The following is a 23,277-nucleotide window of genomic DNA, read 5'->3' as shown; positions in this document are numbered from 1 at the left end:
TAATGTTTTAGTCTTACCTTATTCGTTGCTTTCCTTTGATTTACTGCAATTTTCTAGGAATAAAAAATAAACATTTTGCATGTGTCTGTGTGTGCATCTGACAATCTCACAAACTCAATGAATCAAGTTGTCTCTCTCTGTATTTCATATTTTAAAATGGAAGGAATATTCTCTATGAACTACAGGCTCAGGTAGACCCCTGTGTTATAAGTCATCTTTATTTTCTATCTTTTGAGAGGACTTCCACGATGCTGAGTTTAAAAATTAAGTACAAGCTGAAAGTGCAAGCACTAATTTTAAGAAATTGTTATGCAGATGATTCTGGTAAGAAGAAGAATGTGGTGGTCATAATAATAATTACCTCGGTGCTAGGGTTTCTTCTGCTGGTATCAGTGGGTCGATATTTATGGAAGAAGAACAGAAAACGAGGTATTTTGTTACTTTACTTTCAAACATGAACTTACTCCATTTCTTATAACAGGTATCAATGAATTCTCACTTTAATTTTTCATGCTAACGCTTTTGGGAGTTCCAAATGGGAATGATGACATTTAAAGGAAGGACTAGATCAACTTGATTCATAAAAACTAGCTAAGTATGGGCAGTATGGAACCCTTGTCTAACATGTGATCTGATTTCACATAGTGCTCAAGCATATGTATAGTAAGATGACATCAAGAATTCAATAATTGTGATTTCACCTCCCACGACACCCTCGTTGCATGCAAGCTTGGCTTCAAATTGAAGAAGACTCTTGAATGATGAAGAGATTAAATCAAATTGTATAACACGGTAATTTACATCTTGTTGGTCTTCCCTTCGTACTGCTTCCCCATCCTCTCTTTAGAAGGGTGTGGGGAGTTCGGTCGAGCATCAACATCAACATCTTGCAAGCAAATCATATTCAATGTGTTGCAGGCTCGACAATGAAAGATTTCCTTAACCAACTATTTTAAGACTTACAACTTGAATTTCAAACGAAAAGGCTTCATCCATTTGTTTATTATGTTACCCAAGCTTGCTATATATAGTATGACAAAGCTAAGCGATATTAATTTATTAAATGTATGGTCATGAGCCACATATTCTTATGTATAAATGTTTATGTAGTGTCCGTAAAATCCTGGATGTCTATACTCCGTCCATTTGTAGTTGTCATGAATTAATCAGAAAATTTTTTCATGATTTGATTGCACCTTTGTCATCCTAATATGACGATACTTCTACTTTAAATTATTCAAAGATAATTAAAGTAAAAAATAAATTCAAAAATTTCTTTAATTGACCTGGTTATACTTGAAGTTCCCATGCTAGGTAAACCAAATGCCCCTATCTTCAGTGAAGGCGAAGGAGAAGAACTGGAATTGCCTTTATTTGATTTGTTTACAATTGAAAGTGCCACTGATTGCTTCTCCCTTAATAACAAACTCGGAGAGGGTGGGTTTGGCCCTGTTTATAAGGTAATCATCTAACTATATCGAGTCTTCATTGATATTATGCATAATATAGCTATTATGTTTTTGTAATTTGAATCCCAAAAAAATAAAATGTAGCAGGGTCAGTTGGAAGATGGACAAGAGATTGCAGTCAAGAGATTGTCCAAGTATTCTGTGCAGGGTCTGGATCAGTTCAAAAATGAGGTCGTGTTAATTGCTAAACTGCAACACAGAAATCTTGTACGGCTTCTTGGTTGCTGCATCCAAGGAGACGAAAGACTGTTGATCTATGAGTACATGCAAAACAAGAGCTTGGATTCCTTCATCTTTGGTTTGATATTAACATCATACCATTCCACTATTTTATGCTCTTTTAATCATGCAACGTTGATTGCCTATTTAATTAAGTTGATTGTCATATATCTTGTAGTTGTGCCAAATAATATAAAAGAGTATAATGGTTAGGTAACTTGAATTTCAAAATAAAAATTAAACCCCGAAATCCAATTAGTATTAAATTTGAGAAATAGGAGATGTTTTTAGCATTTCAATGGTATGGACAACTTGTTCAAATAAACGCTATGTACTTTTGTGAGAATGATTGTCTCGAAGGAGCCTGTATAACCTAATTCTGCCTTAAATGCCCATGATTACAAAAAAAAATTAGGAAATGCTATAATAATATTTTTGTTGAATAATCATTTGCAATTTCAAGTTCTAATTTTTGGAGTTTTGATTGTTCAAAATTTTGTAACAGATTCACAATCTTGTAATAACTTTTGACATGAGTCAAGATGCACCCTGTAATGCTAGTGATATCTATTTAAATTAGTTTAATGACATTCAATTTACATTTAAGTTAAAAACAATATATATATTGATAGGGGGCAAACTGGAAATTTGAACCACAATATATGTATGTATGTATGTATGTATGTATGTATGTATGTATGTATGTATGTATGTATGTATGTATGTATGTATGTATGTATGTATGTTTTGCATTGAGTTTAATCCCATTCTAGTTCTATCTGGTAACAGTTATAATTCTCAAATGATCCCTTGTTATGCATTGAGACCATAAACTAAAGGACGAGAAGCCTTAATAAAACTTATGGTAACTTCACTCTTATAACTGATCTAGTAGATAACTTTAAATACATACTCATTATTTTTCTGAACTCAAATTTTTGACATTCTTTCGATAAAACTAAGAGAAATTAATGTGCTGGACCAGATCAAATGAAAGGTGCAATGCTGAATTGGCAAAAATGCCTTGACATTATCATAGGCGTTGCTCGAGGACTTCTTTACCTTCATCAAGACTCAAGGTTAAAGATAATACATAGGGACCTCAAAGCTAGCAATGTTTTGCTCGATAAGGACATGACTCCAAAAATTTTAGACTTTGGCATAGCAAGAATTTTCCAAGGAGACGAAAATCAAGAAAATACAAGGAAAGTGGTTGGGACATTGTAAGTTCTACTAGATAGGTATTTCAATGCAATTTGTGTCCTACTATCATGAGTTCATTTACTAATTTGCTAATGATGTGCAGTGGGTATATGTCGCCAGAGTATGCAACAAATGGTATCTTTTCTGTGAAATCTGATGTTTTTAGCTTTGGCATACTAATATTAGAGATCTTAAGTGGTAGCAAAAATAAAATGATATATCAAGCAGGATACTACAGTATGAACCTTATAGGTCATGTAAGTTCAAACAAATTCAATTGTGCTCATCTTTCTTCATATTATTGTTAGTGTGTAATTTCGTTTTGATTTGTATGTGACTTGTTATAGGCATGGAGACTATGGGAGGAAGGTAGATGCCTGGAGCTACTTGATGAAGCAATGGGATATCCATATCCTATACCCAAAGGACTTCGGTGTATACAAGTTGGTCTCTTATGTGTACAAGAAGAGAGTAAAGATAGACCAACCATGGCAGAGGTGGTTCTGATGTTAAGCAATGAAGAAGTGGCACTACCACAACCTAAACGGTCTGGTTTCTGTATAGCAAAGACTCCAATAGATAGAGATTCATCTTCCACTAAGCAACACTTGATTACAGCTAATGAGATCACGGTTACAATGCTTGAAGGCCGATAAGACATTCATCATAATATGCACTTTAGATATGTATGAATAAGCTGGTTTCATTGGGTAGAGGTGGACTATCTTCATACAGTTGAGACCTTAATTTGAATGTTGGGCTATCAATGAGTCTGTAGAAAGGAGTGGACAACATAGAAACCTAACTTCTCTTGGCTCTATGGTGTCACTTTCTTGTGAAGGCGTCAAGTTAACGTATGAAACGTCTCATAGAGGGAGAAGCATATTGATTCTTTGTTTTCGATTTAGAACTCTTGAAATTATGTATTCCTAACTCTGCAGTTAGTGTAGCTGAATAATGATGAAGTTATAATATGCACTCATCTTGTGCAGTTTTATAGAGGTATGGGGAAAAGGTTTGATCAGCAAACCCATCAGTGTAATTGGAATCTATTTCATTAACAATATGTGTTGCCCAGTAGATACAACCCAAGAGGAGGGGTGAATTGGGTCTTTCAAAACTTTTATGCTACTTCTAAAACTTTTTGATTAACTATGCTAAGTTGTATAGATGCACAGTGAAAGTTAAACTTAGCAAGGGTTTGATGTATAGACTTCGACTTGATTAAATATGCTTGCAACTAAAGGATGTGCGGATAAGAATTAAGCAAGCAATTTATCTAAGTAAGTAAGTGTGTTAGTTAGACAATAACTAAAGGCATTACAAACACAAAGGACATATAGTGGTTCGGTGCACCCCAGCACCTACATCCACTCCCCAAGACCTCTTGGGAATTTCACTATAATCCTACCGATTACAGCCGGTTGTTTTACAAGCTCACAACCCAACTTGTTGTTTTACGAGCGCACAACGAACTCGGTCGGTTTTTCCAGGCTCATCGACTAGAACCACTCCGATTGTTTTCCCGGGATCACAATCGAACCCTACTCGTTGGTTTTACCCTTGGCTCACCAACAAACCTAACACAGTTGGTTTTCCCTTTGGCTCACCAACAAACCTTACACAGTTGGTTTTCCCTTTGGCTCACCAACAAACCTTAACCCCTTGATTCAATCCCTTGATTGAATCAAGTTACAAGATATTAAAACAAAGTATAAAACAAAACAAAGCTTCTTAAACAAGAAAATATGACAATATAAACAAATAGAGTAAAGAGAAGCCCTCAAACGAGTTTTGAAGATGAAGGAGCTTGGCTTCTTCTTTACTTGACCCTCTTCTGATTTGGCACGAAGTAGAGGATCACCGAGGCAGCACACGGATGGAGAGGAAGCTTTGGGATTCACTTGGATGCTCTTCTTCTCTCTATTTTACTTTGAATGGCCCTTTTGTGCTTATGGGAGATTTCCCTTGTAATCTCTTTGGAATCTCTTTCCTAAATGATCTCTCCCACTTCCATACCTTCTCCCCTAGCTCTCTTCTTGTTTTTATAGCTTTAGATGGCGTGGAAACAAGAATATAGCCGTTAGAGACAAAAATAGAGCCGTTGGACACAGTCTGCACTTCCTGACAATATTACCGTTGGGATCGGAGTCGACTCGCGCGATCAGGAGTCGACTCGCCTGTTGCAGGAGTCGGCTCGTGCTTTACTGGAGACGACTCGGCCACTGTTCCAAATTTGAATTAAAGTGCATGCCTTGACTGGGAGTCGACTCGACTTAACCCGGAGTCGACTCGCCAACATCTGGAGCTGTCTTGGCATCTTCGGAGTCGGCTCATCCCATGAATCCAGAGGACATACTTTCTGATTTTCTTCCTCGAGTCGACTAGGATTCTCTTGGAGTCGACTCGGCTCTCAGAGCCCGAAAACTGATCCTCTGCATTTTTGGGGTCGCGCTGCCTTGGAGTCGACTCGAACTGTCTTGGAGTCGACTCGCCTCTCAGAGACGAAAATACCGTCTTCTGTCTTTGGGTTGCGGTGTCTAGGAGTCGACTCGCGTATTGCGGGAGTCGACTCGAATCTCAGAGTCAGTAAATTGGTCTTCTGTCTTTTTCCTTGTGTTCCTCTGAGAGTCGACTCTCACTTTCTTTGGAGTCGACTTGCCAACCATCGGAGTCGACTCGCGTTCCACTGGAGTCGACTCGAATCTCAGACCCAAAAACTGCTCTCTGACTTTTCTGCCTGTGACTCCTAGGAGTCGACTCATACTACCCTGGAGTCGACTCGGTGAACATCGGAGTCGACTCGCGCTCTTCAGGAGTCGACTCGTTGACAGGTTCTGAGATGAATCTTTCTGTCCGTCTGTCTGTTGCTCCTTGGAGTCGACTCGGAACTGTAGGAGTCGACTCGAGTGCCTTTTCTTTGAATTTTTTCTTAAAACTTGCTCTTCTAAATTGAATCCTTTGAACTTGAGACTTGGGCCAATAAATTGTAGCTTTCTTCCAACTTTTCTTGAGAGCTTTGGAGGCCTTCTTGTGTTCTTCCAACTTGCTATGTTCCTTGCAAAATAAATATCTTTCTTCTTGCAACACAAACATTAGTATTCATACTTCAAGGTTTTGTGATCATCAAAATCAATCTTTAAATCAATCTTTGGGTCATCAGTCTCCCCCTTTTTGATGATGACAAAACTTGGAGTATATGCAATATAAAATATATTGTGTTCTAGAAGTAATAATACATAGCTAAGTTGCATGAAGTAGAAAACATATATATATTTGAACATACTTCATGATAATGCTTTAGATTTAATCAGCTTAACACAATCAACATATTTAAATTTTAAGCTGATTTGTATTCAATTCAAAGTAATAAAGCATTCTGAGTATATAGCATATACTTAGATATTTCTCCCCCTTTTTGACAACATCAAAAAGATAGTGAAACATTAAGTACAAAGATCAGAGCAGAACACATCGAGTGTGAATTCAAGAGGTTTTTTAATTTGATACCACAGATAGTTTTCTAATCAAGTGTAGGTGGAATCTTTCTTAGGTTAATTCAAGAAGTACCACAAATGATATTCAAGAAAAAATATGAGTGGAAATCTAACCTCTCTTCACTAAGTATGAAAGCTTGTTCATTTAAGACCTTTTGCCCAATCTATTAAGTATTTTATCAACATGAGAGCAATTCAATTAATTTTCAGAGTAAAAGATCAAAACTTATATATTTGGAAAAAACATATCATCATGTTGGATCATTAATTCTTAATGACTTCAAAGTTCTTATATGATAATAAGAGCATTGGGGCACAAATACCAAAATATGAGTTTATGCAATTTTTGATACATCTTTGAGCTCTTTTAAAGACTTTCTTTTATTCCTTTAGAAAATAAGCATAATTTGATACATAAAATAATGAATTGGCACAAAATAGAAGTTCTAAAGAGCAAGCCAATTAAAACTCATTAGTGAGGTTCAAAATAGATTTTCTAAGAGATACTCAAGAAAATTTAATACATTGTTCTCCCCCTGTTTTATTAAATTAGAGGCTCTTAAGATTTGTAATTTGGTTCATGAGTGATGCATAAGATATACTAACCAAATAACACGCCTCAAGGTGTATCATAAAGATTTTCAGATTTAAATTTCAGATGATACATATTGGAGAGTATTAGGATCACTTTCCATTTAGTATTCTTTCCCTCTCCTATAGATTTATGTAATTAAGTTCCATAAGACCTCTCCTTCTGAAATTTTCTTTCTCCCCCTCAATTGATCATTCCATTTAAGAGTTTTAGAATCCTAAGATAATGTTCAATAAGATTGTCAATCTCAAAAATATATTTCAGCTTATTTTCATAAGACTCAAGGTTTGAGACAAGACAACCTTTATAGAACTCATCTCAAGGTATAAACTTATAATTAAAGCAAGTATTGTAATATAAGGAGGTTCATTAAAATCAATCCATAAAAATCAAGGTATGCATCAAAATAAAGTGTCTTTGGGATAGGATACTGAATATCTAAAGCTCCCCCTCAAAAGATGCATTCTTCTTTAATCATTTTAAATTGTTGAATTTCAGATTTTAGTGATAAACGTGAATAACACTGAAATTCTGTAATATCAAGAATGTAGAGTGATCTAGAATTATTCAGAATTTATAGTAATCACTCTTTCTAATCCTTTAAGAACAAATTATGCTTTCTCCTAATCTTAGAGAAAATGTATAAAAGTATTAATCAGAAAATGATTCAATTGAAGCTCAATTTCTTTCAAAAGCATTTACATTTTCTTTCTTTTAGAGTCATTTGAGTGAACTGAAATATTTCTAGTTTTAAGATCATTCACTCTATTGATATTCTGATGGAAATCTTTAAGAATGTAGGAGAGAAAAACATATAGATGATCATTGAGGTATATATATTTATAGAACTCAATTTCTTAATCATAGTTTTTCACCAATGTATTCATGAAACACAATAAATCTTCTTAATATCAAAATAAGATCATATATTTAGAAATTTTTGTTTGCAATCAAGATCATCGAAAGACACATCATTTGGACCAATATTAGTACATTTTAACGATAAGAAAAGATATGTTTCGGATGCGTATCGGAGCAATCAACCAAGGCATCAAAATTAATTCTGTTTTTCTTAAATTAAGATTTTATTTTGAAATCATATTGAGTTTAAGCTTTTATACGAAATCAGATTCTGAATTTCATAAAGATTTTCAAAAGAGGCTTTCAAAGTCATAATTTGAGATATGGATCTTCCACATTGTGGCTTATCTTAAATCACTACGATTGAAAACACATATTTCAAGCATATTCAGAATATTTGTATTTATGTTGAATTTTGGTATGAGTTAGCACATTATATACCAAAGTTAAGCAAGTTGATGGATAAGACAAACTCAATTCATTTTGCCTAAATAGAGATATCCTTCTCTTCTCCTTCCTTTTTTTACAAATTTATTTAACTTTCAGATTTTAACGATGATTGTGAATAACAAATCTGAATTTTCTTTTCAATAAAACCAAACAAAAGATGTTATGTAGCATTTCAAACATTCAATTAAATTGTTCAAGCATGAAGCATTACAAAATATTGAGAATCCATAATTTAAAGCATCATGCCATATGCAAAATATATTATGTATTAAGTCATGCATTAGAATATTAAGAGTAAGAATGTTAAGGATCAAAATCAATTCTTTTTCAAATAAACTCCCCCTATTTAAATATAATTTTGCACTGATTTCATCCTTAAAGTGTGTTTTCAAGTGATTAAAAAATTTGACTTGATTCTTCTTATATACTTTCATTTACTTTGTCTTTCATTTATAACTTTCTTATGCTCTATACTCTATTTGCTCCCTATCCGGTGGAGTTGGGAAGGAGCACGAGGTACTACCACTAGCCTCCCTCTTGTGCCGTCCCTAATATGCCCTACACCGAATAGTTGGGTCAAATAGTGCCGGGTACTACCATTAGCCTCCCCATTGGCACCATCCCTATGATGAGCAATATAGAAAGGTTAAAATGTTTACTTCAAACTCTCCCTGTTTAAGTGTAATTAATTATGGATTTTATTCCTTCCAGATGTGCCGAATATATTATGCTTGTTTTGCTTTTCCTTAAGATTGAAGTATTTGCCTTTTACTTAGATCTTTACTTCTCTTGAATAATGTTCATTTTCTTTTCTTTATCTCTCTTTCATTTTGTTATTCTCAAGTAATTTACATGAAAGAGCAGAATAAAGAATTAATCTTATGTATCATATATATGTATATCATGCAAACAACATTTTCATTATGCTCATGGATTCATAACTTCTCACAAGTTATTTTACATCCAAAATTTTAAGCATATACTTGTGTATTTCATGGTTATGATATAGGCTAAGAAATCATTTAGTTTGGGCAAACCATGAAACAGTTTCTAAAAGTATAAGTCAGTCAATACACATATAGACATGATATCAAAAATTAATAATTAAAGAATTTAATCATGCCATCATAAGATTTAAGTTATTGACTTTGCTCAATTAATTTGTGAGAAAGGTATCTAAAATTACCTATTCATTATATATATTCTTCAAGCCAAACTAGATTTCTTACGTGTGAACTTTTGGCTGAAGAAGATCCTTTCTCTTGTTTGCATTTGAATGTTTGTTGTATCTTATGTGGAGGTGTCCTTCAAGTTGAAATATCTCATTTTCTTGCTCAAGGATCCTGCATTATTAACAAAATTCTTTTCTTTCTTGAAAGAAAGTTATTAGTTTCTTCAAGATACAAAACATTCATATAGCATATTTCTTAACTAGGTAACTCAACCTAAGATATGATAATAATTGAATGTTGAGTCACTTTACTCAAGAGATTGCCTAAACATAAGCAAACATATGTCACTTGAACTAAAGAGATAGTTTCATTAACCAAGACTGTTCAAGGACAAGCATGTGAAGCAATAGGAAGATTCATCAAGGTCAAATTAATTTCTTATTTTCAACATCAATTTAGCTTAGATTCTATTTGCTTAAGATAATTATCAATAAGGCATGCTAGCTAAGTTTTGATCAAATTGCCTTAAACAATTGTTTCTATCAAAATTCATATTATGATTCATTTGTTATCAATAAATTATGATTCATTAGAGTTAGATTGAAGTCTTGCATAAGGGCATATAATGATCACACAATCTGGTTTATTAGGTGTATGATGAAATAATTATTCTATCATGCTTTTGATGCTTGTTCCAAATCACATATTGCTTTATCATATTGGTAATGAGTGTTTTCAAATAAGGTGGTTATTTTACATAGATTTTTTTTTTAATGAAATAACCACATAGACGTATATTCTACACATTCATTTGACAGAATATAAAGCTCACAAAGCAAGCAAATGATAATGGTGATCTTTACTTCTAATCATGCAAGAATTTCATCAAGATCTAATTCATCTTTTCTTGATTGAATCTTTTAGTAGTCACCAATTTTTCTTCATTAAGTGCATTTCTGAAAACTCAATTTGGTTCTAATTATTAACAAGTTTTCAGATTGTCATATGTAAAAGATTAAACATATCCATATATAATTTGATTTTAGTATCTTGATAATGAATCATTAGTCTCATAAAGAATAAACTGAATTGATATTTCTTTAACTAGAATCTTTTCATTGAATATTCTATATGCATTGCTTGATGAATGATATCCAAGGATAGAAATATCTTTATCAGATTTGGCATTATTTTCATAAGAATATATCAAGTATAACGTGTACGACTGAAAAATATGAAAGATATGCAGTAGTTCATTTTCTATTTTTCAGAAGATCAAATGGAGTTTTCATCAAAAATAGACCTAATAGAAACCATATATATGACAAGCAATGATGATAGCTTTTAAATGACTATCGTACAACATTGCCTTTTTCATTTCTTCAAGGATTCTATTAACCCTATTTTACTTATGGTGTTCTTTGGTGCAGAAATAATTGTATTCAATATTATTTTCTGTGCACAACTTAACATAAAATTGGTTTTCAAAACTATGCCATGAACTTTACTTTCATAGTTTGCAAACCTTTATCATTTGATCGCTTTTTGTGAGTTTGTGCCAATGCAGAAAATATTTTAATTTGAGTGCCAAGAACAAGGCTAATGTAAACTTTTGAAAACTTAGTGTTGGAAACAACATCTTTAGATTTAGAAATTGATTCTTGTTTGTTTTCTTAGTTAACATGCATAGCAAACTTTGACCTTTCAGAAGATAATCTAAGTAAGCCAATGGCAAGGTCTTTTGAGATTAAGTACATACTAGCATGAGTTGATTTTATATGCCAAGGATGGTTTCTTGGTATTCATAGTGCATATATTCAAAAGCATACCAAGTACACATTATCATATCTATGATCAATAAACAATAATGCCATGGATAATAACTATCAATCAAGCATATAGAGAATTCATAGAGTTATTCTTAATAAATTGATTAATCATTTAGCAACTTATCCAATAGTGAGTAAAGTATACTATAAATGAAATGATTTGATTATATTTCCAAAAGTATTTTCTATATCACAAAATTGATCACTACTAGCAATTTTTATATCAAATACTAAGCAAAAATAATGATGAGATGCAAGGATTACTGATTTTTGTTAATAACTTTTCATAAGTATATTTTAAGTTTCTTTTGTTCCATGGGTATCTTGGTACACCTATGTGTTCATCCTCATTTTCTCATTTTGGGTACCCAAGCTTGCTTGGGTCCTTGAGAGTTAGGACATATGGTTCCTTTTGGAACCCATATCTGTTTAATATTAATAACTTTACCATTTGATTTAATTGTGTTAGAACGATAGGTAAAGTTGTTATGCCCATTCTTTTCGTTTTTGAAATAAGTTATCTTATTTAATGGTTTGTTTGGTGAATTAATAACCTTTTTCTCTAGAGATTTATTGTTAAGTAAAGAAGTCAAGCCAAGTTTTGATTTATCATAAGTAACATATTGGCTTTCAAACATCATTTTTAATCGTTCTGAACTTACGGTGAATTTGTTAATAAAAGATTTTAATTGATTAATTTCTTTACTTAAGTTTTGATTTTCTTTAATTAAGCTATGATTTTTCTGAATCAATTCTTCTGAAAATGACCTTAAGCTTTCATTTTCAGAATTTAGTTTCTTAAGATTTTTATTCTTTACAGTTAATTTTCTACATTCACTATACAACTCATGAAAAGCATTTAATAATTCATCATAAGAGAATTCTTCTTGAAAATCATTTGAGGTAAGAGTAGATTCAGATTTTACCTTGTCTTCTTGTGCCATAAAGCACAAGTCAGTTACCTCTTGTAGTTTCTTGGAGCTAATATCATCATTGTTGCTCCTAACCTTTATTTTTTGGCTTGACTCTTTCTTGGTCAAGGCTTTCTTCCTTTTTATCTCTTTCTTCCTTTCTTCTTGCTTCCTCTTTTTCCTTGTCTTTAGGAAGCTGATTTGCCTCGGAGTCGACTCGGACCTTATTGGAGTCGACTCGGCTAGCTTGGGAGTCGACTCGGAACTACTTGGAGTCGACTCGTTCACAGGGTCTTCAAGACTGTGTCTCTGCCTTTCAGACTGTTCTTCTCTAGGAGTCGACTCGGACGAACTGGGAGTCGACTCGGCTACTGTGGAGGATTCTGCAATCTCATTGTTAGTACGCAATTGAAGCACATGTGAGCTAATCTGAGATTTATCATAAATAGTTTCTAAAGTATCCCATATCTCCTTAGCAGATAAGCATGCAGAAATTTCATTAAACTTCGTTTCATGAATAGCACAATATAATATGTTCATAACATTAGCATTCAATTGTGCTAAGTCCTTTTCATTAATAGTTTTAGAGAGTGTATGAAGGTCATTTATTATGATTTTCCATAAATAATAGTTTTGTGATTGAATAAAAATGCGCATGCGTGCTTTCCAATATGTGTAGTCTATGCCATTAAACAGTGGAGGTGTATTAATTGATTGTCCTTCTCCTAGAAAACTATCTATTTGAGTTGTCATGATCTTTGGCTCTTGATCGTGAGATCAATGATTAAACTTAGAGCACCTGCTCTGATACCACTTGTTGCCCAGTAGATACAACCCAAGAGGGGGGGTGAATTGGGTCTTTCAAAACTTTTATGCTACTTCTAAAACTTTTTGATTAACTATGCTAAGTTGTATAGATGCACAGTGAAAGTTAAACTTAGCAAGGGTTTGATGTATAGACTTCGACTTGATTAAATATGCTTGCAACTAAAGGATGTGCGGATAAGAATTAAGCAAGCAATTTATCTAAGTAAGTAAGTGTGTTAGTGTCACGACCCCCGCCCCGTTCCCGGCGGGCCGCCGCGACGGTCCTAGGGTGCGGGTAGGCATAAGGCCACCAGCCACCGCGTAGAACCCTACTACCTATCAATCATCAATAAATCTTGAAAAATTTGGCATGATGCATGCACAAAATGATCACTTTTCCTATAGTGACCTGTCAGGATTATCTCAATACATACAACACACTACCTGTCAGAGCAGCAATCACATAATCTGTCACATAATAAACCTGGACAATATATAGCAATACATCATCTCAGGCATATAACTCATCTGCACACATATATATATACCTGCTTCCTAATCCATCCATGGTCAAACCCATATCCACAACAGGATCTATGACTGTAACTATGCACTATATACAATAGAAGGTTTATAATACACCAAAAGGTATAAACCTCTATCTACATTATACTATACTATGGAGCGGCACAGCTAGCAGGCAACCACTAACCCTGCTCCTCTCTATACAATACCTGCCCTGCAATCAAAAACACCAAACTGGGAAGTGAGTATATAAATACTCAGTGAGTGGAGTAGAGAGTACTATGCACATGAGACCAGATATAATCATGGCTCGAGGTGAAATCTCAAGATCAATAATAAGATGAACATGATCTCAACATAGAGAATATGGAGTAAGTCATCAATATCACCACAATCAATATCAACTCATCTGAAGCATATATGGAATAATCAAGTCAACATATATGCTACTCATGAATATGCTCAACATGTCATAGTACTGAATCATATAAATCAGGTGTCAATAGGCTGAATCATCAACAAGACAGCTATCGGGAGGTGGGTTTTACGCCCCAGGCGAACCAGCAACAACTCTCTACTGCCATATGCATACATCGAATATGACACCACACCAATATGTAAATCATCACTAGACAGCTGTCGGGAGGTGGGTTTTACGCCCCAGGCGAACCAGCAACAACTCCCTACTGTCACATGCATATGCAGGATAAGACACCATACCGATAACATAAATGCTAGACAGCTGTCGGGAGGTGGGTTTTACGCCCCAGGCGAACCAGCAACAACTCCCTACTGTCACATGCATATGCAGGATAAGACACCGCACTGATCATATAAATGCTGGCCAGTATCCAGAACAGAAATCCATCTCACATCTACATACTAAACGGCACCTCGCGGGAATTCTACATCCGCGGAAAGCCATACTGCACCTCGCGGGGTCTTACTATGCCCGGCGGCAAGCAGAATATAAGTCGTAGGACCGGCCGATCCTACGCCTAGGGCCGTGTCCCCCCCTAGGAAGGGACTGGGCTCCGCCCACCCAGAAGGCTACTATGTGCACAAAGGCCGATGTTCAACCCCATCGACTATAGGTGTCCTGCAGATACTGTCAAGCCATGCATGAATGCCATAATGCACCCTCCCAATACTCTACTAAAAAGGAGCATAATCAAGACTACCACTCACTCGACTCCGACCCAATCATAAACTAACATCAGGGTTGGGAGTGAGGGGTCAAGGATGTGCAATGCAACTCAATTTACCACTGAAATGGGCTCTACAAATCTTTGAAATAGAGGAAATGAAATCAATTTACAAAAAAAGTTATTTCACAATTTGGAACCAATTTAATTACTCATAAAAGAGTATAATCAAGCTACGACTCACAAGTCTTTAAAATAGAGGAAATGAAATCAATTTACAAAAGAAATCATTTCACAATTCGGAATCAATTTGATTACTCATCAACCCCTCGTAATTTCTCTCAATATTCCCTCAAATGCATGTACAGAATAATCAAGCATGGAGAATCAAAATTATAGAGGAATCTACTACAATATCAATCAATATGCTCAAGTGGAATCAATTCACACTTGGCGACATTCATGAAAATTAATTAAGGATGCTCATGGTGCAAAGTACATGACTCCCACTCACCTGTCAATCTGGCACGGCCTCGATACGCCTCTAGAATTTTACAGTAGGCAGCAGGGGACTTCTTCCTCTTGTTCCCTAGCTTCTTGCCCAACTGTGACATGCATTTACAATATATTTAGTTTTGTATCAAGGGCTATAATCTACGTGCCAATTATAATATAGGGAACTTTAATTGATTCAACTCCCCTGTTCCCTAAATCTTTTCTTTTCTTTCTTCTTTTTCTTTTTAATTAATTAACTCACCATTTATGTGTATTAGGGACTCCCTTGCATGAGTACAAGGTCCCTTTTAGCTTGATCTAGGCTTAATACCCTATTATAGCATGAAATCCCCTATTTTCCACCCGGATGAACAGTAACCCGAACTGACAGTGGGTTACTTCATCCCGGTTTTGATCTACTTTCAGGACTCCAAATTTGATGAAATTTTTACCTAACATTCTACACTCACAGAGAATTCCAAAGAGATAACATGCATCATCATCGGAGGCCGTTTGACCCCCTAAATAATTTGCCGAAGTTGGGACTTCGACACAGTTTTTCCGTAGTGCCGGAAAAATTTGTCAAAATCCGATTCTTCTTCTTTTAACCACCTCTACAACCCTTATCCGACCCCTCTAGACTATATTCACCCTTTGTATAGCCTAATGTCATCAAAAGACTAGATAGGGATGGATATTTACCTTTTTCTTTTTGGAAATCGAGGTCCTTGCGTAGAGGGGAAGGAGATCTACGTTTTTTCCTTCAGCTGGAAGTGCAACCGGGATCCCTTTCCTCCTTGAATCCCCTTCCTCTTCTTCTTTCTTCTTCTTCTTCTTCTCTTTTTCTTTCTTTCTTTCCTCTATTTCACGCCTGAGAACCCCCTCCCTCTTTCTCTCGGTTTCACCAGCTCAAACCCTCCAATTAAATCACATCAAAACACTATTCACCCTTTGTTTAATATTATTAAATTCCCATTTTGCCCCTAACACTTCAACATATCTACCGTTATGCCATGAACTTTTGATTCCTTCCAATTTTACCCTTACCACTTCAATGCATCTACAACTATGCCATTATCTTTTGATTCCTTCCAATTTTACCCCTTATATCAATTTTAAAGGACTATTCTATCCCTTTTTATATATAAAAAAAAAAAAAAATTGGGGGTTATTACATCCTCCCCCCCTTATATAAAATTCGTCCTCGAATTTAAAAGAGTAAATTACCTGTCATAGCTGCATTCGATGTCTGTGCCTCCTGTGGATTTACCGTGAACACCCTTCCTTGCCCTCTGCCTACTGGAGCTGACAGTTGAGATGGTCCAGCACTCTGCTGTGATGTTTGTGCTTGACCTCTACCTCTGCCTACAGGCTCCCTACTACTAGGCCTGTCCATCTGCACAGAAGGATAGGATGCCAAAGGCACAAACTGCTGGGTGGCACCCTGCGGGCATTCTCTGACAAAATGACCCGGCTGTCCACATCTGTAGCACACTCCCTGACCCATTCTACATCTGCCAGGGTGCTGCTTCCCACATATGCCACATACTGGCCATGATTGGAACCTAGATTCAGTTCTGGCCATAGTGACTGGAGGACGAGGTACTGATGGTAGAAAAGTATCTTGTGATTGACCTCTTTCCCTCCATTTCCTCTTACGTGGGGCAGGTGGAGCTGAGCGTACAGACTGCTCCGTCGGGCCCTCCGAGAGATCTACTTCCTCAGATCTACCTCTACTGCTTTGCCCTTTCCCCATACTCATTTTCCTCTGTTCTCTTTCAGCTCTTTCCTCTTTGTTTCTGGTCTCCCACTGTTTTGCTTTATCAATCAGCCTAGATAAGGTGGGGACCTCTACTGCCAGTACTGCATTATAAAGCGGGGAAATCAGACCCCGCCTGAATCTTTCTATCCTGGCAGCTTCAGTGGGGATGATGTAAGGAGCATACTTCCCCAATCTAGTGAACTCACGAGCGTACTCAGATACGCTCATTCCGGGCATCTGCTTCAGCCTCTCAAACTGAAGAGCCCGATTCTGCCTCTCAACCGGAGACAAAAACTCATCCATCACTGCTTGCCTGAACTCTTCCCAGGTTGGAGGATTCCTACTGTACAATTTGTCCTCCACTTGTCTCTGGTACCAGTCCCAAGCATCTTCCTTCATTGTAAGCCCTACAAGTTCTATAGCTCTTGCATCAGAACAGGGCAGTCTCCGTATCATCTTTTCAGTCTCCTCCAGAAATCTCTGAGGATCTTCACCTTCTTCCCCCTTAAACTCCGGGGTTCTGAGCCTAAGAAATTCCTGTACAGTAATCCCCTCATCATCTAGAGCCCGCCTGGCCAAACTTCTTGGCACAGGTACAGGAGGTGGGATGGATACTACTGACGGGGCAGGAGATTTCCCCCGAGCAATCTGCTCCCTCAGAGCCTGATTCTCCGCCAGTAACTGTTCCATCAATGCATCTCTACTTCCTACATCTCCTTGATCATCAACCCTCCATCTATCAGCAGGAGGAGGTTTTTCTCTTTAGGGCTCGACATGTGCGGAACCCGCATCCAATGCTATATCTGGCTCCATCCTCTTTCCAGGACGAGCAGGTCCTCTCCTTGGAGGTATTCTTTATATCTCTCTAAAAAAGTCAAAAAGAGAGGATGGTCGTTACACACTGAGTCATGATATATTTTACTGAGTTGTAAATGACTCATAAAATAACATACAGAAAAATCCTATGCTCCATAGTATAATCCTATACTTAATCCTGACTCATCCTATTGCTCTGACAGGACTCTTCTTAACCTTTGCTCTGATACCAAGCTTTGTCACGACCCCCGCCCCGTTCCCGGCGGGCCGCCGCGACGGTCCTAGGGTGCGGGTAGGCATAAGGCCACCAGCCACCGCGTAGAACCCTACTACCTATCAATCATCAATAAATCTTGAAAAATTTGGCATGATGCATGCACAAAATGATCACTTTTCCTATAGTGACCTGTCAGGATTATCTCAATACATACAACACACTACCTGTCAGAGCAGCAATCACATAATCTGTCACATAATAAACCTGGACAATATATAGCAATACATCATCTCAGGCATATAACTCATCTGCACACATATATATATACCTGCTTCCTAATCCATCCATGGTCAAACCCATATCCACAACAGGATCTATGACTGTAACTATGCACTATATACAATAGAAGGTTTATAATACACCAAAAGGTATAAACCTCTATCTACATTATACTATACTATGGAGCGGCACAGCTAGCAGGCAACCACTAACCCTGCTCCTCTCTATACAATACCTGCCCTGCAATCAAAAACACCAAACTGGGAAGTGAGTATATAAATACTCAGTGAGTGGAGTAGAGAGTACTATGCACATGAGACCAGATATAATCATGGCTCGAGGTGAAATCTCAAGATCAATAATAAGATGAACATGATCTCAACATAGAGAATATGGAGTAAGTCATCAATATCACCACAATCAATATCAACTCATCTGAAGCATATATGGAATAATCAAGTCAACATATATGCTACTCATGAATATGCTCAACATGTCATAGTACTGAATCATATAAATCAGGTGTCAATAGGCTGAATCATCAACAAGACAGCTATCGGGAGGTGGGTTTTACGCCCCAGGCGAACCAGCAACAACTCTCTACTGCCATATGCATACATCGAATATGACACCACACCAATATGTAAATCATCACTAGACAGCTGTCGGGAGGTGGGTTTTACGCCCCAGGCGAACCAGCAACAACTCCCTACTGTCACATGCATATGCAGGATAAGACACCATACCGATAACATAAATGCTAGACAGCTGTCGGGAGGTGGGTTTTACGCCCCAGGCGAACCAGCAACAACTCCCTACTGTCACATGCATATGCAGGATAAGACACCGCACTGATCATATAAATGCTGGCCAGTATCCAGAACAGAAATCCATCTCACATCTACATACTAAACGGCACCTCGCGGGAATTCTACATCCGCGGAAAGCCATACTGCACCTCGCGGGGTCTTACTATGCCCGGCGGCAAGCAGAATATAAGTCGTAGGACCGGCCGATCCTACGCCTAGGGCCGTGTCCCCCCTAGGAAGGGACTGGGCTCCGCCCACCCAGAAGGCTACTATGTGCACAAAGGCCGATGTTCAACCCCATCGACTATAGGTGTCCTGCAGATACTGTCAAGCCATGCATGAATGCCATAATGCACCCTCCCAATACTCTACTAAAAAGGAGCATAATCAAGACTACCACTCACTCGACTCTGACCCAATCATAAACTAACATCAGGGTTGGGAGTGAGGGGTCAAGGATGTGCAATGCAACTCAATTTACCACTGAAATGGGCTCTACAAATCTTTGAAATAGAGGAAATGAAATCAATTTACAAAAAAAGTTATTTCACAATTTGGAACCAATTTAATTACTCATAAAAGAGTATAATCAAGCTACGACTCACAAGTCTTTAAAATAGAGGAAATGAAATCAATTTACAAAAGAAATCATTTCACAATTCGGAATCAATTTGATTACTCATCAACCCCTCGTAATTTCTCTCAATATTCCCTCAAATGCATGTACAGAATAATCAAGCATGGAGAATCAAAATTATAGAGGAATCTACTACAATATCAATCAATATGCTCAAGTGGAATCAATTCACACTTGGCGACATTCATGAAAATTAATTAAGGATGCTCATGGTGCAAAGTACATGACTCCCACTCACCTGTCAATCTGGCACGGCCTCGATACGCCTCTAGAATTTTACAGTAGGCAGCAGGGGACTTCTTCCTCTTGTTCCCTAGCTTCTTGCCCAACTGTGACATGCATTTACAATATATTTAGTTTTGTATCAAGGGCTATAATCTACGTGCCAATTATAATATAGGGAACTTTAATTGATTCAACTCCCCTGTTCCCTAAATCTTTTCTTTTCTTTCTTCTTTTTCTTTTTAATTAATTAACTCACCATTTATGTGTATTAGGGACTCCCTTGCATGAGTACAAGGTCCCTTTTAGCTTGATCTAGGCTTAATACCCTATTATAGCATGAAATCCCCTATTTTCCACCCGGATGAACAGTAACCCGAACTGACAGTGGGTTACTTCATCCCGGTTTTGATCTACTTTCAGGACTCCAAATTTGATGAAATTTTTACCTAACATTCTACACTCACAGAGAATTCCAAAGAGATAACATGCATCATCATCGGAGGCCGTTTGACCCCCTAAATAATTTGCCGAAGTTGGGACTTCGACACAGTTTTTCCGTAGTGCCGGAAAAATTTGTCAAAATCCGATTCTTCTTCTTTTAACCACCTCTACAACCCTTATCCGACCCCTCTAGACTATATTCACCCTTTGTATAGCCTAATGTCATCAAAAGACTAGATAGGGATGGATATTTACCTTTTTCTTTTTGGAAATCGAGGTCCTTGCGTAGAGGGGAAGGAGATCTACGTTTTTTCCTTCAGCTGGAAGTGCAACCGGGATCCCTTTCCTCCTTGAATCCCCTTCCTCTTCTTCTTTCTTCTTCTTCTTCTTCTCTTTTTCTTTCTTTCTTTCCTCTATTTCACGCCTGAGAACCCCCTCCCTCTTTCTCTCGGTTTCACCAGCTCAAACCCTCCAATTAAATCACATCAAAACACTATTCACCCTTTGTTTAATATTATTAAATTCCCATTTTGCCCCTAACACTTCAACATATCTACCGTTATGCCATGAACTTTTGATTCCTTCCAATTTTACCCTTACCACTTCAATGCATCTACAACTATGCCATTATCTTTTGATTCCTTCCAATTTTACCCCTTATATCAATTTTAAAGGACTATTCTATCCCTTTTTATATATAAAAAAAAAAAAAAATTGGGGGTTATTACAGTTAGTTAGACAATAACTAGAGGCATTACAAACACAAAGGACATATAGTGGTTCGGTGCACCCCAGCACCTACATCCACTCCCCAAGACCTCTTGGGAATTTCACTATAATCCTACCGATTACAGCCGGTTGTTTTACAAGCTCACAACCCAACTTGTTGTTTTACGAGCGCACAACGAACTCGGTCGGTTTTTCCAGGCTCACCGACTAGAACCACTCCGATTGTTTTTCCGGGATCACAATCGAACCCTACTCGTTGGTTTTACCCTTGGCTCACCAACAAACCTAACACAGTTGGTTTTCCCTTTGGCTCACCAACAAACCTTACACAGTTGGTTTTCCCTTTGGCTCACCAACAAACCTTAACCCCTTGATTCAATCCCTTGATTGAATCAAGTTACAAGATATTAAAACAAAGTATAAAACAAAACAAAGCTTCTTAAACAAGCAAATATGACAATATAAACAAATAGAGTAAAGAGAAGCCCTCAAACGAGTTTTGAAGATGAAGGAGCTCGGCTTCTTCTTTACTTGACCCTCTTCTGATTTGGCACGAAGTAGAGGATCACCGAGGCAGCACACGGATGGAGAGGAAGCTTTGGGATTCACTTGGATGCTCTTCTTCTCTCTATTTTACTTTGAATGGCCCTTTTGTGCTTATGGGAGATTTCCCTTGTAATCTCTTTGGAATCTCTTTCCTAAATGATCTCTCCCACTTCCATACCTTCTCCCCTAGCTCTCTTCTTGTTTTTATAGCTTTAGATGGCGTGGAAACAAGAATATAGCCGTTAGAGACAAAAATAGAGCCGTTGGACACAGTCTGCACTTCCTGACAATATTACCGTTGGGATCGGAGTCGACTCGCGCGATCAGGAGTCGACTCGCCTGTTGCAGGAGTCGGCTCGTGCTTTACTGGAGACGACTCGGCCACTGTTCCAAATTTGAATTAAAGTGCATGCCTTGACTGGGAGTCGACTCGACTTAACCCGGAGTCGACTCGCCAACATCTGGAGCTGTCTTGGCATCTTCGGAGTCGGCTCATCCCATGAATCCAGAGGACATACTTTCTGATTTTCTTCCTCGAGTCGACTAGGATTCTCTTGGAGTCGACTCGGCTCTCAGAGCCCGAAAACTGATCCTCTGCATTTTTGGGGTCGCGCTGCCTTGGAGTCGACTCGAACTGTCTTGGAGTCGACTCGCCTCTCAGAGACGAAAATACCGTCTTCTGTCTTTGGGTTGCGGTGTCTAGGAGTCGACTCGCGTATTGCGGGAGTCGACTCGAATCTCAGAGTCAGTAAATTGGTCTTCTGTCTTTTTCCTTGTGTTCCTCTGAGAGTCGACTCTCACTTTCTTTGGAGTCGACTTGTCAACCATCGGAGTCGACTCGCGTTCCACTGGAGTCGACTCGAATCTCAGACCCAAAAACTGCTCTCTGACTTTTCTGCCTGTGACTCCTAGGAGTCGACTCATACTACCCTGGAGTCGACTCGGTGAACATCGGAGTCGACTCGCGCTCTTCAGGAGTCGACTCGTTGACAGGTTCTGAGATGAATCTTTCTGTCCGTCTGTCTGTTGCTCCTTGGAGTCGACTCGGAACTGTAGGAGTCGACTCGAGTGCCTTTCCTTTGAATTTTTTCTTAAAACTTGCTCTTCTAAATTGAATCCTTTGAACTTGAGACTTGGGCCAATAAATTGTAGCTTTCTTCCAACTTTTCTTGAGAGCTTTGGAGGCCTTCTTGTGTTCTTCCAACTTGCTATGTTCCTTGCAAAATAAATATCTTTCTTCTTGCAACACAAACATTAGTATTCATACTTCAAGGTTTTGTGATCATCAAAATCAATCTTTAAATCAATCTTTGGGTCATCAATATGAATGATACCTTTGAGATCCCCTCTTATTAGGAGACTCCTCTAGAAGTGAAAAATCTCATTTGAAGTACCTAATTCACTTACAATATGCATGTCAAACAAAAATTTGCTACAATGATCTTTGTTTTTTTGGATAGATATTCTCCGTCATTTTTTTAAGGCATAATTACTCTCACTTAATCTTTGTTCGAATCTCTTTCTAGCTAATAAGGTTGTAGCCTTGTAGACAACAACACATCTAAGAGTGTTTGTATCGAACATGAATTAGGTCTCCTGAAAGCAACATTTCTGATAAATAAATAGACATTTTTTTAAGGA

General features: G+C 37.3%; 2 protein-coding genes across 3 annotated transcripts; one reads left to right on the top strand and one right to left on the bottom strand.

Annotated features, from left to right (window-relative positions):
* Nucleotides 1-3,953, top strand: LOC108511907 (receptor-like serine/threonine-protein kinase SD1-7). The gene is made up of 6 exons (XM_088705225.2): nucleotides 1-429; nucleotides 1,303-1,460; nucleotides 1,557-1,767; nucleotides 2,674-2,911; nucleotides 2,995-3,148; nucleotides 3,239-3,953. The coding sequence occupies exons 1-6, from the start codon at nucleotides 249-251 to the stop codon at nucleotides 3,545-3,547; spliced, it is 1,251 nt and encodes a 416-aa protein (XP_088561351.2). The 5' UTR covers nucleotides 1-248; the 3' UTR covers nucleotides 3,548-3,953.
* Nucleotides 3,954-13,428: 9,475 nt separating this feature from the next.
* LOC149752889 (uncharacterized) lies at nucleotides 13,429-21,074 on the bottom strand. Of its 2 annotated transcripts, none has more exons than XR_016396472.1 (2): nucleotides 15,878-21,074; nucleotides 13,429-15,285 (listed from the first exon to the last, which is right to left on the bottom strand). XR_016396472.1 is itself a non-coding variant. In XM_089925428.1 (2 exons), exon 2 carries the CDS (start codon nucleotides 17,625-17,627, stop codon nucleotides 16,386-16,388), a length of 1,242 nt encoding a protein of 413 aa, XP_089781554.1. In that variant the 5' UTR covers nucleotides 17,628-20,024; nucleotides 20,617-21,074; the 3' UTR covers nucleotides 13,737-16,385. The 2 variants fall into 2 exon arrangements, 1 of the variants encoding a protein (XP_089781554.1); XM_089925428.1 differs by having other exon boundaries at nucleotides 13,737-20,024; nucleotides 20,617-21,074.
* Between the last annotated feature and the right edge of the window lie 2,203 nt (nucleotides 21,075-23,277).

This window comes from Phoenix dactylifera, chromosome 9, assembly GCF_051530095.1.
Source record: "Phoenix dactylifera cultivar Ajwa chromosome 9, Ajwa_hap1_PhDact_Kaust_v1.1, whole genome shotgun sequence".
NCBI lineage: Eukaryota > Viridiplantae > Streptophyta > Magnoliopsida > Arecales > Arecaceae > Phoenix > Phoenix dactylifera.
Note: the sequence above shows the minus strand (reverse complement) of the source record. Positions and strands in the feature narration are given on the sequence as shown.

Bases quoted from the DNA above. Each gene is read 5' to 3' on its own strand.
- LOC108511907 (XM_088705225.2), top strand. From the start codon at position 249: ATGCTGAGTTTAAAAATTAAGTACAAGCTGAAAGTGCAAGCACTAATT. The intron at 1,768-2,673 runs GTTTGATATTAA...GTGCTGGACCAG, and splicing joins CTTGGATTCCTTCATCTTTG to ATCAAATGAAAGGTGCAATG. The intron at 2,912-2,994 runs GTAAGTTCTACT...AATGATGTGCAG, and splicing joins AGGAAAGTGGTTGGGACATT to TGGGTATATGTCGCCAGAGT.
- LOC149752889 (XM_089925428.1), bottom strand. From the start codon at position 17,627: ATGGAACAGTTACTGGCGGAGAATCAGGCTCTGAGGGAGCAGATTGCT.